General features: G+C 36.3%; 2 protein-coding genes and 1 long non-coding RNA gene across 7 annotated transcripts; 1 reads left to right on the plus strand and 2 right to left on the minus strand.

Moving 5' to 3' along the window:
* Nucleotides 1–744: 744 nt before the first annotated feature.
* On the minus strand, nt 745–4,835 carry LOC133738943 (WD repeat-containing protein ATCSA-1-like). Its single transcript, XM_062166633.1, has 8 exons — nt 4,536–4,835; nt 4,035–4,455; nt 3,368–3,546; nt 2,534–2,774; nt 1,975–2,129; nt 1,791–1,880; nt 1,250–1,318; nt 745–1,162 (listed from the first exon to the last, which is right to left on the minus strand). The coding sequence occupies exons 1-8, from the start codon at nt 4,683–4,685 to the stop codon at nt 1,121–1,123; spliced, it is 1,347 nt and encodes a 448-aa protein (XP_062022617.1). The 5' UTR covers nt 4,686–4,835; the 3' UTR covers nt 745–1,120.
* Nucleotides 4,836–6,724: 1,889 nt separating this feature from the next.
* Nucleotides 6,725–7,942, minus strand: LOC133737993 (F-box protein At3g07870-like). The gene has a single exon (XM_062165436.1). The coding sequence runs from the start codon at nt 7,940–7,942 to the stop codon at nt 6,725–6,727; it is 1,218 nt and encodes a 405-aa protein (XP_062021420.1).
* Nucleotides 7,943–8,152: 210 nt separating this feature from the next.
* Nucleotides 8,153–11,732, plus strand: LOC133738673 (uncharacterized). 5 transcript variants are annotated; one of them, XR_009860203.1, is made up of 6 exons: nt 8,153–8,287; nt 9,006–9,155; nt 9,399–9,452; nt 9,607–9,684; nt 9,996–10,247; nt 11,120–11,732. It is a non-coding gene; the product is annotated as an uncharacterized LOC133738673 (long non-coding RNA). The 5 variants fall into 5 exon arrangements; XR_009860202.1 differs by having other exon boundaries at nt 9,430–9,452; XR_009860204.1 differs by lacking the exon at nt 9,399–9,452 and having other exon boundaries at nt 11,120–11,193; nt 11,265–11,732.
* Nucleotides 11,733–16,216: the final 4,484 nt, after the last annotated feature.

Here is a 16,216-nt window from a genome sequence, read left to right on the forward strand (position 1 = left end):
ACACGAGAAGTGATGTGGTTGATGATGTGATTTTTAATAGGCAGAAGAGGTTTCGAGGGTTTTATACTGCGGTTTTGGAGAGGAATGAGGAGGTGATTAGCGCAGCTACGGTGAGGGTTTACAGTGAGCTGGGGGAAGTGCCGCTAGTGGCGACTAAGTTTAAGCACCGGAGACTTGGGATGTGTCGGATTTTGATGAGTGAGCTTGAGAAACAGCTTGTGAAGTTGGGAATTGGGAAGCTGGTTTTGCCTTCTGCTAAAGATGCACTGGAGGCATGGACTAGTACCTCACTTGGCTTTTCGAAGATGACTGCTGACGAAACATTACCATTGTTGAAGTATAGATTCTGGAATTTCCAAGACACTACCATGTGTCACAAGGTATTGAAGAAACAGACGACTAGTGCTGAATCTGATGGGTCTGCTGGTGCCATTTATACAGTAACGCAAGTAGGGGACATTGATGCAAGTGAAGAGGCTTGCATTATGGATATTGATTATGATTATGATTTCATGTTGGAGGATGACTGTAAATTCTTGTCATGGTACAAATCTGGATCTAAAAAGATTGTGGCTCTCTAAGAGATGTAATTATATTTGAGCCATTGATATTTTGTTGATAATGGATGTGTAAACTGTATTTCCATGAAACGTGAATTCTTTTCCTTCTAAATTTGATGCAACGCATTTGTGCCGGATGTTAATTGGTCTATGATCAAATTAGTAGTCAGGAAAAGGTGCTACATGATATTATTTGTTTTTTCTTCATTATGACTCTTGCCGCTGACGAGCTACTAATTGTTTGGGGTTTTGATCGAGTATTCTATACAACAGGAAAGCAATATTCCATATTTCAATGAAAAATTTGCCCCCTTTTGTATTCAAGATTAAAATTTGTCTGGTTTCACAAATAAACCTCTACATGTATATACACTAGGCACAAGGTAAAAGTAAAATGTGTGCTTGTTATTGTAGGTGTCAAGCTAAAAGAAAAGAAAGCAACATAGGGAACTCGCAGTAAGATATGCAACTGTATTTCCCCTTTTGCAGAAATGAAGCTCCATTTTTCCAACATCTGAAGATACCCATTTCTCGTAACTCCGGGGCAACTACAGCTCATGTCAATCACTCCAGTTATCCTCATCCTTAACAGGTCCTTCATCCTGCATTTCCATCCAAAAATGTATAATATATTAGTCACTTGGGAACTGAGTTCTAAACAAACTTCATCAAATCATCATGTTTACCACCTCATAGGAAATCAATCTGGATGGTGACCATACTAGAATTTGTCTATCATTGCCACCTGTGTATAGTTCCTGCAATGACAGACTTATCAGTTAAACAACTCATGCAATTTCTATTGATTGATAAAAACAACGAAGTATATATATGATACACGTGTGATAATTCAGTCTTGTTCGGTTAACCAGGAATAATAATCGATGTTTCTCACTATCATTTAATAACTACTGCTGTATTAGTGAGTTATTCCAACAGCCGATTCAGCTGATTTTATATGTAAATAAGGATTATGCATTTAATTTCTATCTCTAGTTCATATTTTCCATCATGTATTCCAGGGACACAATCAATAATCCAAAGATAACAATGTGAACTTAGAGGCATAACTGCATAAGTAATTTCAACATGGTTGGAAGGGGTTTTACACTTACCATTACAGGATAGGGAATCTTTTAATGGCAAATTCACTGCCTATTCTAGTTCATAAAGCATTTGTTCAGAAAAGATTAAGAAAAGCTAACTTTTAAAGGATGATTCAGCTTGTACCTGATCTTGCAAACTAAACCAGCAACAGTTCACATGCTCATAGTGACCACGAAATGTCAGGGCCGTCCTGCCTGACCACATATCGAATGCCTAAAAAACCAGAAGTCAAGCTCTGTAGTTAGCAGAAATGGGTATATTTTCATTCACAATCCGACAAATTCAAACCTACTAAAGAATGCATTACCTTCACAGCTGTCATGCATGGAACAAAAGCAAGTGGTGAATTCGGGCTTGTGGCTAACTGTATGGGCTTGCTTGTTTGCAGGCGCACAGTTTCAAAGTTCACCAAAGTATTGCAGCCAGATTCGACATCCCACAATCTTAGTCTTGAATCAGAACCTTAAATGCAAAAGGAAGAACCCTTGATTATTCCTTCATCACCAGTATGCATTGAGGAATGAGTATCAAACTGATTTGTTCACTACAGGAATTAAAACATTTAAAAGGCATCTAAGGTGAACCTTCTGACATATTTTATTTACTTAGTTATTTTTCATTTATTGATTAATTAATCTGACAGCGAACATAATAAATGATTTAATGAGACTAACTTTTAACTTGGAAATCACCTGCAATATAATAGTGCTATTAACTGATGGACATATTCAACAAAGGAAAGGGTGAACCTAGACACAATTAATATTATTACATTAATTCCATGAAATCAAATTGAATATAGAATGCCAAATTGAATGGGTTCACTTTAAAGTATATTAAACTTCTAAGTTTTATAGAAACTCAACCTGCACTTAGTAGATACATGCCGTCATCAGTAACTTTTAACCCAGTAACAGCACCATAATGAGCAGTAGCACGATCCTGACTAGACAACATTCCTGGATGTAATCTTTGCTTCAAAGATCCCTTTACTGGGGTTTTACTGGTGGATGATTTTGCACCATTTCCATTAGTATGTTTCCTTTGCTGTGCCCGTGCTTTTGCAAATGAGCTTTGACTAGCTAACAAGGGCTTAGCTGTTGAACCCTGAGTGGAACAGATCAAATATTGTCGACAGAATAACAGTCAGCTTTCAACATAATATCATTCTACAATTAAATTAGAAAAATATTGTAACAATGTTAGTACAACATTACCAGCTTCAGTTACAATTGTTCCTTGAATAATGTGTCAATAGTAACCAAAGCAGAATCCGAGGTTAAATTAAACACACACACACACATGCACTATTGAGGAGTGCATGCATCCACACTATAGTTTGTAGTGTTGATCCCATTATATTTAATCACCAAAAGAAGATAATAGTTTGTATCTCATCAAGTTAAAAGGGTCATATGCATACTCAACACCAACAAGTTAGCCAAGGTCCATATTCAATAAAATGGAAAAGGACAATACAAAGGAAACGTTAAAACCATAAAAATCTTTCATATCATGATATAACAAAAGCTTTTAACTCCATCATGGTGACCACAGAGGAAATATTATTCCTAAAAGACATGTAGAATCATTTGAAAAATGAATATATTGCAAAGGTATACAATCATAGAAGGCAACCACAGTAAACATGTTTAGTATAAAAAACAATGTTTTTGGTGCAACAAAGAAAAGAAGAAAACCTTATTTGTGGCAGAGCGTTGCAGGACTGGAGGGCGCCTCCCAAGCTGAGACTGGGACTGATCTAAAACAAGAAAACATCCAGCACGTCTAATGTCCCAAAAACGAATTGCACCATCACATCCCCCAGTAACCAAAACCCACTCACTAGAAGTAGACCATTCCACTGTCATTACACCATCTGCCATCATGAAAACAAATACTCCACTTATGAACCTCAAAATGACCATCATGTAGGGGATAAATTAGACTGATGAAAGAAAGCTAACAGCAATTACACCTTTGCAGTTATATAAAGTAGAGAATCCAAAAATAAATTCAACAAGAATAAAGGGACTAAGGCGCAACAACTGAATCTCATGCTGAGCTCCTAGACTTGCATGAATTCCATTAACATTCTAAATTCTTGCTATCCTGTCCACATGTCATGCCAGTCTACTATTCAAATGATACAAAACACTCAGAAAACCAAGTTGAAAAACTTGAACCATCATTCAAATCATACCATTTCAATGTTACAAACTCATACAGAACATTCATGATTCCCCAACCCCCAAAATACAAAAATGCACTTATATTTGCCACTTCTTCACACAATTTTCCGAATGTTTCATTTGTTCATAATACAAGCAACATATACAGAAACGAGTTGCAATACCAAGCACATACCGCGGTGACCAGACAGAGTGTGAGCAAATGCCCCGGAAGCAATATCGCAGAGCCGAACTTGCACATCTTCAGTCCCAGCAGCAATCAACATATGAGAAGTTGCCAGTGAAGACATGGCAGTCCTATAAACCTTCCCAGGCATTTTGAAATTCATCACCACCTGAGTCGTGTTCGTATCCCACACATTAATATGATGATCATAAGAACCCGTCACAAATAGTCCGGTGTCAACCGGATACCAAACCGCCGACGACACCGCATACTTGTGCCCATTCTCATGTTGCTTATCCACCACGAAAATCGCCTTGTGCTTCGAAATAGCACCGCCGCCCTCGTAATCCGTGCCGCGCTGGATGTCGTACACGGCGGCCGACGCGTCGGAGGCGCCGGACAACAAGTACCGCCCCTCCGTCAAATCGACCTGGAGTGGTGAAATTGAAAAATTTACAGGTCGTCGGTAAAAGTGTGAGGAGGGCGGTGGTTGGAAGTGATCGAAGTTACCTGGAGAGAGTTGATGGCGCCTCGGTGAGGGGAGACGATTTCTTTCTGATTGGAGAGCTGGAGCGTCTGGATCCGATTTGACTTGACCCGATTCGAGAACGAACTTGGGCGGAGCTTCCCCGCTTCTCTGTCGCCGATTTCCCGCCACATTTTCGGAGCATCATTAACCGGCAGAGAGAATATTCTCTAGACCTGACGAGGCTCTTGCTCTTATGGTTTCGATTCGTATTCCCGCTCCTCCAAGACAGTTTTTTTTTCCTCAGTTTTTCTCTTCTGCAGTTCTGCTTGATTTTTAAGAGGCTGTCTTATACCCACTGCTATGGATGAGGGACTCGCTCTCGCACGGACTCACGTGGATGAGGTCTGTCTTTGGACTTTGGTGCATCGGCCGTGCCACGTGGATGATATGACTGACCAATATGAGCGGGTCAGGGTGGATTTAGCATTTGATCATAAATAAGTAAGGACAATTTTGAAACTTTGTTTTTATGTGTTGAATTTTGATTAACCACCGCGCCACTCAAGTCAGTCAAGTAACATGGCGGAAGGTCGTCTCAACTCTCAACAAAAAGACAATGTAAGATTGGGCAAGTTTGTCGAATTACTGAGTGGTGTGATGGTCCAGTTCAATTTACTGGCCTTATGATGTAGTAGTCATACCAGAAGAGATGGTAAATTGGTAATGGGGAGGATCAGAATTGTGATTTATCATTTCCATTCAGTCGGATAAATGTGAATTCGTATTCAATAGTATTGTCTTTCAAAAACACTCTAAACCATTTCCACTTGGTCGGGTAAATGTGAGTTTGTATTCCAGTAGTATTATCTTTCGATAGCACTTTATATGTAAACTCGTTAACACATTTGTGATTTCAGTTAAATGTCAATTCCTACACGATTCGAAACTCGGATGAAATAAAATTGTTCAAACTAGGTGATTTTTTTTTTTTTTTTTTGTAAGTCAAACTAGGTGATTTGCATGTTTAACTTGCCAACACAAAATGAATCTGTATAACTCATTTAACCAATAACAAAAACCGAAGATTCCTGTCGAAGTCTTGGACGTACTCTTGGAAAAGTCGGTTTATAATAATAGTAGATGTTTGAATGTTCATTTAAGTCAACATATATAGTAGGGTTTAGAATGACTTACTCAACCATGTAGCCATGTAGATTAGAATTTAAACTCGGTAATTTTCGGAGATATTATCGACCATCACAGGGTTCATCCATCAGTGCGTCTTCAACAATTAATAGCATAGTTTGATACCACAGAGATAAGGAAAAGAATCTCATTGCTCAAAATACTTTAACAAAGTTATCGATCAATAAAGGTTCAACAAAAGGAATCCAGCATAGTTTGATACCACAGAGATAAGTCAACACTGTTCTCTAGAAATACTATGTTTCGTTATATAATTAACGAAAAGAAAGATGAAAGCCATGGAGGAATCTTTTAACGTGCAGTCTTCAGGAGGAACCTTTGTTGAAGCAATTTTCACACACTGCGAACCCCTTGGCCTCTGAAAACATAACCCAGGTTCCCATCACATCGAGCACATTGAGTCCCAATCCTCCAAGGGGAATCCAGCTGAAATAAAACAAACTTGTTCAGCAAAAGGAGACGGTAACAACAAACTAATAAAATTAGTGAAACAACTACATATAGATTTAGGAAAATAGGATGTGATATGATCAACTATGATAACTCACAGAGGATTTTGTGGCCTTAGAAAGACCCTCTACAAAAGCAGACTGGTCGGAGCAGGTGTTACGTTTTTCGGAATCTTGGGGTGGCACCACCTCATAAACAGCAGAGTCATCATAAGATTCAGCACACAACTTGTCATACATCTTACTATCTCTTATCCTGCACATCATAGGGTAATTAAGCATGCAACAATAATAATGTATTTTGCAAATTCATTGTTAAAAAAAAGCATAAACAAGCTCAAATAAAACCTAGTCAGATAAATAAATTAGAAAAAGGTTCCAATTAAGTTTAAGCTTTCATCTTCTCAAGTTGGATGCAAATTAAACTTTCATATGCCATATATATGTGTTTGAAAAGGTCTTGTTGCGAACAAAATATGAATTGCGACCATAAAAACAACAACTGAAGTTAACCAAAAAATGTGGTGAACTTGATCATAAAAATAGAAAGAAAGAAAAAGTAGCGAAACTTGTGCCTAAAAGTAGTACCTTTCAACATCCGCTCCATTTGAAACAGTGCAAAGGGAAACAAAGCTTGGATGGTAAGCAGTTATCCTTCCCAAGTAACCTTCGATTTTCAAGTAACTCTCCGTTTCTTGGTTATAAGAAATCAAAACTTCATTACAATATGATATTAGAATGCTCCCATCACTCAAAAACATAAGCGGTTCAAAATATGGTCTACACAATGTATCCAGGAGCAAGTTTTTAATAACAAAAACTTTAGTCCAAGACTCTTGAACACCGTAATCCTTCATAACCCACACGTCACATTCGTTATAATGATCTTCACCCGGCACACCTAAAAAGAGACAACCTTGTAGCACCCCCAACCTCCATGCCTTCTCCCCGTACGACCATGACTCCTCCACGTGTACAAGGCAGCTTGGTAGGGGTAGTCGTCGAAACTTTTCTTTTTCAAAGTCGAAAGAATGTATACACTCGCCTGTAGAAGAAAAAATTGAAAGCGATGGAGCCCAATGAAGAGCTCCGTGCAAATAAGAATTCGTAGGTAATTCAACAGGTTGCACAGGAGCCTTTCCAATACTTCTCCACACTCCTCTACTACCGATTGTATATATCTCAGCCTCTTTCTCCTCCTGGTCGTAAACGGAGGTGCTCGTTTGCAACACCTTGTACTCATTGGTCACAGCGCTAAAACCAAGTCCCACAAATGCATCCGATCCTATATACTTTTCCTTAGGTAGCGGGATAGTGATGAACTCGCCCGTAACCGGGTTGCACACATAAAAGCTCTTCTCACCTATAATACTCCTTCCTTGATTTCCTTGTAAACAAATGAAACCATTGCACGAATTTATAAACTGAGAATAAAAAGAAGTGGGAAACCTCTCTCTTAACATATCCTCGAAAGTCAGTTCTATGTACTTATCAGAAGCAGCACATGCTTCTTTTATGTAGGTGACATTCAAGCCTTGGCTCAAAAAACCAAGGGTGCCGATAGATTTTGAATAGTGGAGATGGGCAAAATTGGGGGCGGAAGTAATAGAAAGCCATGCTTTGCAAACGCACCTGCATATGGCGACCGTCTTGAAACAAAGACTTGAGAGAATATGAGTTACTAAGACTTGTGGGAGTGAATGGAATCTGCATGGAAAATTAGGTTGCAGTTCTTGTCTCTGGTCTGGTTTCCTTAGTGACGATATGCGAAGAAGCTTTCGTTTCTTTCCCATCAACATTAGATTGGAGATTGGATCGAGGCAAAACCCTAATTAAGCAAAGTGATTGGAAATTATACGTACGTACGTATATCTAAAGGCCGTCGCACTGTTCATTGCAGCCCGAATTGAATGACTCTTTTGCCCTTGCTGCTTCCCTCAATTACAAGTTTGCCCCGTTCTTCTTATTCAATGGTTTTTTTTTTTTTTATTGTGAGGGCGCGCGGCATGTTAAGAATAGAGGAGACTGGGGTAGACGAAGACGATAGAAGATATTGCACTGTTGGAATCGAGAGAAGAGGTTGGTCTGAGTTCCGTTTGGGTCGGTAGTGGTGGATTTTGAAAGGTTTATCATCGAAGGTAATGTTTTCCCGATTTCTATGTTTTTTGGTTTTCATTGGGGTTTTTGTTGATCTTAGTTTCTATTAAAGATCGGGCTTTTAGATGAGATAAGGTATATTTCTTTGATTGGGTCTGCTTTCTTTTTGTCTTATGCTGTCTGTGCCGTTCTTTACTGTATTTCACTAATTGTGCAATGTGTGATTGTTGAGAAATACAAGGAAAATGCGGTGTTTCAAGTTTTGAATAAATTATTCAATCTTGCTTGGGTTCTCCAAAGTTTCAGAATTCTACTCCCCTTTGTTGTCTTCGGTTTACACAGCAATTTCCACTATTCTCAAGTGATCCATGTTGTTTAGTATGTAAAATCTGATTCTTACCTTGATTTTCCAGGGGCTTTACCACGATCTGGGGCTTTTGAAATACATAAAAAAAAAAATAAAAAAAAAAAACCAGAGAAATTTTATATATTTGGATTGTTCGTCTGGTAACAACTTTTCCTTTGAAATTTTATATTTTTGGGTTGTTCATCTTACACTCTAGGCTGTGGTGTTTCCTCAGGCCTTGCATTGTTCCTCTGTTTGATTCCTGTCAAGTATATGTAGTGATTTCATTGTTGATTTCTATAGTTATCTATGCCAGTGGTAATTTATGATTCGAAATTGCATATATTAGTAAATTTCTAACTTCTGGATGGCTGTATATTTGATCATCACTACTTTCATTATTTCCCCTGCAGGCTTCAAATCTCCCTGCTTTTAGTAATTTGAACCAATTGAAACTGGTTCATAATTGTAGTGGCTGGGAATTTCAGGCAGCGCTGCTCCACAGAACACCCAATCTGGAAGGGTTTGTGAACAATACAAATCGTTAAGTGGAACGCTTAGAGGTAATCTGTCCTTTCAAATTAAAGCTTTTTAATGCTTTAAACCTTTTGAGCATTCTTAAATCAAAAGTTAATTAAGACAGAATCATACCGGTAGCTTTTAAAGTAATATTTATTGATAGTGCACCATTTAGTCTGTATATTTCCTTGGACATGGGCATATTTCCTTTCTTTCCACTTGGACATGCATGTCTTCCCTTTCCCTTAATCTCTTTCCTTTTCTTTGTTCTTTTTCTTTTTTGGAAGTTAACTGATGAAAAGACATGATTCATTCCAGACCCAAGTTGTGACTTTAGTGAGGTATTTAGCACTAAATTGTGCACTAAGAAAGCTTTACGTCAATTTTTTTTAATTCTTGAATCCATGGCCTTCATAAGAAGTTTTTCAACTGATAGTACCATACCTAAACTAATCATTGATCTTCTGCTCTTTCCTTTTGGTTGTTGATTGACAGAGACAGAGAGAGAAGAGTGCTAATAAGGCTTCTGGCCAAGAAGAAGAGGAGGGCAGTATGGCGCCGTTTCCTGAAAAGGTATCGCAAATTTGAGCCTTTATTTCAGTTGGGTCGATGCTGATTCTGATGAATTGTTTTTTTTTTTTTTTCCTTATTTGTTTAATCCCTTAATGGTGGTTCTTATGTTGATGCATGAAGCATTTATTTTGTTTAGTTTATGGATTGCTGTACAATTATCTATGGATACAGGTTTTCAATGCAATAGTTACTTATAGAATTCTTTGGGTACTAAAATTGATGTTTAATTTATCATAATAAAGAGAAAGAGACTATCTTTAAGCTTTTAATGATTACTTAACTGATATATACACTGGGTTCAACTTTCCAAGGTTCAAGTTGGAGGATCACCACAATATAAGCTGAAAAGGAAGCTGGGCAAAATGGCTTTGTACCCTGACCTGCACTACAAATGATACAGCAAGTTCAAGTACTGCTGGTTTGAAAATGCAAGTCATGACGATGAAACAGTGTCCAAGCTAACAGCTTTACGCCTTTACGTTTATAAGCAGCTAAAGGCCTGGACCAATATTATTTGCTCTCTGGTCATGCCGGGGGTGCAATTTTATTTTTCTCAAGGAAAGGTAAAGCTATTTCTTTGTATTTTTTTTTTTTTTTTAATTTGGAGAGTTCTTTTGGAGTTTTGATATTGAGTTTCTTTTATGTCGACCAAGATGGTACAACCAACAAAATAATCCCATGTTGAGTGTCTGTTTAGAGTGGTTTTTTAAAAATACAAAGTTGCATATGTCACCCAGATGCATGATCAGTTGGTGTTGCTAGCATATATATTATATTGTCATGGTTTTTCTGTTACCACCATTTCACACAAAGTTCATATCAAGCAATAAACATGTGAGAAACAAATTATGCATACTGAATAGGAACTAGAGTCGCATAAGAAAACGTGGAGGTCATATGCAAACCATATGAATAGTTTTTAATTTTGACTTTGTAACCTCTATGTTCTTCTTTAAAAGAATGTAACTTTCAAGCTTAGCTAGGAGGACAAAAAAGTGGCCAGCTGAAAGTAAACCATATATGATATATTTTTACTTTATGTTGTGAGGAAGAGTAAGCAATTAGTATATAAATTGGTACCTTTGGCTCCCTAATTTCATATACATCACTCTCCCCCCTCCTGAAATTTGAAAAGTGAACCAAATAAAGAAATGGCCTCCTCATCTTTCACATCTCTTGTTATAGTACTTTCCATTAGTTGCTGCATATTCTACTCAAGCTAAGCAGCTAGAGGCCTTGCAATATGATTTACTGAGCGTATGCATGTATGTTGATGAAATTTACTTTGGAAATTCAATTATTTAATAACATGAATCCTCCATTTTTTTTATTTTTTTTTTGTTGAGAATAGAATCCTCACTCATTCAGCTATCATAATCAAAGTAAATGCTTTTATTGCCTTGGTAAGTACCCTAATATGGTGCTTTGGTGGCAGAGACTACTATGGAGGATGTCAATGTCAGTGATGAGAAGGAGAAGATTCGGTGTAACAAAGAGGTGGAGTGGAAGGTATACATTTTCAATTAGATGAATAATATAAACTGACTGCAAGTGCAAACTAATGGATGTGGTTTCTGAAGGCATTACCACCATCAGCATTGGAATCATCCTTTGAAGCTCTAAACTCGAAGAAGTTTGATGCTATTTTTACAATATAGCTTATCTACTCTGGTCATGGACAGGTTTTTATGTCCCAAAACAAAACCTTATACCCGCACTGTTTTTGGTTTCTTTGTAGAATCAGTGGAGCAGATGGTGATGAATATGTTTGGCAAAAAAGGAATTAAGCTGACTTTGATTATGATAGCTGAATTGGCAAATGCATAATATGTCAAAACATATATCTGTAAAACAGTACCATATGTGGTTATGTAATGTATTGAATGTTTGTAATTATGAAGCTGAACCATATCAATGGTAGAGGAATGCTAGCAACCTTCCCCTCCAACCTTTCCCTTTCTACCTTTCCCATTCATTGCATGCCATGTGTATTCCACTATCTAAAAATTTCAAATAATTAATACAATTGAAAGACAAGTTTTCACTTCTCCTCTTTACCCTTATTTAATTTCACATGCATTTAATTAAGTAATTAATTTTAGTTTCTCAATTTTTTTTTTTTTTGTGAATCCTTTTTATTTGCAATTTATATTACTCTTGTGGGCTTACGTACGTATTTACATAAAAAGTATGTACATATATATTTAACAACATACTTCAAATTTTTTCCCAAAAAAAAAAAAACACAGAATTGAAACCAAAAAAATGGCCAAACGTTTGCTTTACTTATATACATGAATCAAAGAGAATGTTAAAAAAAAAAAAAAGAGAGAGAGAAAATTTATATAATCATCTAATCTAGCATGTGTTCTAAGTTCTAACGAAAAGAAACAAAAAAAAAAAGGTTTGCAGCTGCCATGTCAATGAGGTTTACCATTTTATTTTTTGTTTTTTGTGGGTTTTATATAAAAAAGATGTCAAAAAAAGACTCAGTATTATGGAACATGACCAAATAAATGAAAGAAAAATTTTTGTTGAAAAACTTAGGAAATATAAGAAATGAAAAAAAGTTAGAAAAACAAAAGAGTCAAGAGTTTTTTTTTTCCCATATTAATAGAGGGCATTTAATAAGGTCAAACATAAATAAGGGTAAACACATGGCACAAGATAGTAAATACATAGATTGTAATCATAAATGAATCCACATGGCACAAGATAAATGGGGAAGGTAGAAAAGGAAAGGTTGGAGGGGAAGGTTGCTAGCATTCCTCATCAATGGTATGCCCGCAGCATCGCGCGGGTTTGATGCCCAGTATCTCCAAGTCGAAAACCCTAGCTAGCGTGATAAGTGTTAAATCTTTGGTTTGTATATGAGTTGGTTCCGCGGTTTCAGTTGGTAGCCTAATTGGTCGGGTTCTCGTTAATTGAATGAATCCGGATAAAGCCTTGGAGCACATGCTTGATTTTTCATTTTAAAATTATTCATATATTTTAGTTTTTTTTTTCTTTTAATTTACAACTCTTGGATCCTTTTTATCATGAAATAAGTAATCAAGAATAACTACGACTATAATCTATACTATTATTTAAAAAAAGTCTGCACAAATTTAAATACAATACACCCTCATAAGAAAAGAGGTTTTTGTTAGTCAAAATTGAAATTTTTGACACTACAAAGTTCATAACTATCCATAATTTTCTAATTCCATGAGTATGAATGATATTTTGAATATATGATAATATCCTCATTGCGCATGAGATGTTTACCTCTTTTAACAGAAAGAAATGGCAACTTGGGTGTGTGGCCATTAAACTAGGCTTAGAGAAAGCTTATGATTTCTTAAATTGGGACTATTTATTAGCATGTCTTCATTCTTTGGTTTTCATTCTAAGTGGATTCAACTTATCCATTCTTGTTTATCTATAGTCTCTTTCTCTATTCTTCTTAATGGTTCTCCTCAAGGCTCTTTTAAACCCTCTAGAGGTATTAGACAAGGTGACCCCCTTTCTCCTTACCTTTTTATTTTGGCTATGAAACCTCTTATTAGAAGCTTTAATAACCTTGCTATTACCCTTAGAACTCATATTGGTCTTTTAACTTCACCTCATGGTTTTAAAGTCTCTAATCTTATGTTTGCTGATGATTGTTTAATCTTTGCTAGAGCAACACATTCAGCTGCTAAACATATCCTTTCCACTTTAAATACGTTTTCTGAGGCTTCTGGTCAACAAGTGAATTATCATAAGTCTATTATCTAGTTCTCTTCTAATCTTTATGCTTCCATTAAAAGAGATATTTTTGCTTACCTTGGCATCCAGCATAGAACTTCTATTGGAAAATATCTTGGTGTGCATAATATTGTTTTTTGGAAAGATCCTTTAAATACGAATGAACTCATTTCAAAAATGCAAAAGAAGTTAGCAGGCTGGAAAGCTCAAACTCTCTCTAGAGGAGGTAAACTCACTCTTATCAAATCCAATCTTACTAGCATGTTGAACCATATTCTCTCTTGCTTTAAGTGTCCTAATAAACTTTCAAATAGAATTGATAAAGAATGTAGTAATTTCTTTTGGGGTCATTCTAGATCACTTATTGCTTGGTCTCAAGTTTCCCTGCCTAAATCCAAAGGTGGGTTGAGAATTCGTACAACTTCTTGTTCTAACAAAGCTGCTTTAGCTAAATTAGGTTGGAAGATTTTGACTCAACCGCAGAACTGGTGGGTACAACTGGCATCCAAAAAATACTTACTGAGGTCTACTTTTCTAGAAACTAGTAAGAAGTCTTCTAATTCTGTTGCTTGGAAAGGAATTTTGGATGCTAGAGATTTACTTTCTCAAGGCCTTAGGTGGATAGTTGGAAATGGGGAATCGATTCTTTTTTGATCTTATAATTGGGTTTTTTCTTTTCCTCTTTCTAGTCTTATTCCTATTCAAGATAGGAATCAGTTAAACTATTCCCTTAAAGTTGTAGAGTTTATTCACAATCATACTTGGGACAAAATAAAACTTTCTTCCCTTTTACCTCCTGATGTTGTGGACAAAATTTTGGCTATTCCTCTTGTCACGCCCCGAATTTTGAATAAGTAAATTCAAATCCGAAACGCGAGAACAAACACAAGAAAACACATATAGAAAATTTTTCATTTAAACTAAGTAACAAACAAACTGAACTCACAATGTCAATACCGACTCGTTCTTTAGAGTCACATATTACACAATAGTTTACAAATTAAACTGAATATCAATTCAACGTGTAACCACTCTCACCAACTCACTACACAGCGAAAGACTCTACAAGTATAAGCGCCCTTCTACACCACGTGACGGAAAGTCCACCTCAGCTTCGATAACGATCACCCGATATTCTAGCCTGCACAATAATCCATACACCATAGAATAGTGCACCGGGAATGTAAACAACAAACCCGGTAAGCCTTTCAGCCCGTATGAGTAAACTCAAATAAAATGACTCACGTCACTCATGCTTATAATTTCTCAATTCGTGAGATAATTAAAGCAACAATATTTAATTTCACAAAATACATGCTTTCACCATCTTAGCTTAACAAAACAATATGCAACTATCACAACAAAACGTCAAGTTCAAATTAATCAATAACATGCTCAACAATTTCAACCCAACTTAAAACCCACATGCTCTGACTCTCAATTCATTTTATCTCACTTCCCACAATCTCCAACTATACAAAAACTCCCAATATTTTAAACATTTCACGTCCCCATAATCTATCAGATCACCATTCCTTTGCCTCAACGGCACAACCAGGAAAACATACTCATTTCCAATCACTACAGATCACAACCCACAACTATACCCACAATAAGAATTAAGCAAAATCAGTAATCCCTGCATAGAAACTTAGTTCAGGAGATCACATGAAAACAAACAAAAGAAATCATATAAATCCCTGCATAGATTTTAGTTCAGGAATTTACATTAAAACAAACAATACAAAAAGCAGTAATCCCTGCATATAACTTAGTTCAGGAGATTACAATAAAGCAAACAATACAAAAGCAGTAATCCCTGCATATAACTTAGTTCAGGAGATTACATTAAAACAAACAACTCAAAAGACAGTAATCCCTGCATATAACTTAGTTCAGGAGATTACATAAAATTCAACAATTAGAAGGAAAAGGAAAATAAATGAAGAAGTCAAACAACTCACACTAAAGTCAATGATCACCCATCAACAGCAAACCAAAGTCAATAGTCGATGTTCACCCATCGACTTTGACTAAAGTAGATGATCACCCATCAACTCCAATTACTCTTTTAATACAATTACATCAATCACTCACATGATGAATTGTATACCACTACACTCATACGATTACATCAATCACACACATGATGAATTGTATACCGCTACACTCATACAATTACATCAATCACACACATGATGAATTGTCGCCACTTTGGTCACCACTTTGGTACAACAATATAAACTATCGCCACTTTGATCACCACTTTGGTACAACAATATAAACTATCACACTCTCAAACACAACTTCACCAATGTCACACCACATTTTCAATTCACTCTTTCAACAATATAACCATCAAACATATACATATCACAAAGCCACTCAATCCATATATATATTCCACGTAAATATATATATACGTAGTCATTCACGCAGGAATGACCACTAATACCAACTATAGTTTTATAAATTATACTTCTCGAAAATCATTTTATATCAAAACATTGTTTTCACTTACCCATGAACAGTTGTCGATCAAGTTCATATATTTTAAAACAAATGATTTATTTTGATAAATATGATTTTGCATGCTAACAATTAAATCTACTAAATTAACATAACTAATTTATCAACCGAAACACCGTGAGATTTACTCACCTCCATATCCTGCTGCGTCTTCACACGCCATATGAGATACACAAGCATAACAATCCGTCTAAACAACTTCGTCAAACACCTAATAAAATACAACCTCGATATAGTATCCGAAACACTAAAAACAATTAATTTCCGAACTCCC

Source organism: Rosa rugosa, chromosome 3 (assembly GCF_958449725.1).
Source record: "Rosa rugosa chromosome 3, drRosRugo1.1, whole genome shotgun sequence".
Lineage (NCBI taxonomy): Eukaryota > Viridiplantae > Streptophyta > Magnoliopsida > Rosales > Rosaceae > Rosa > Rosa rugosa.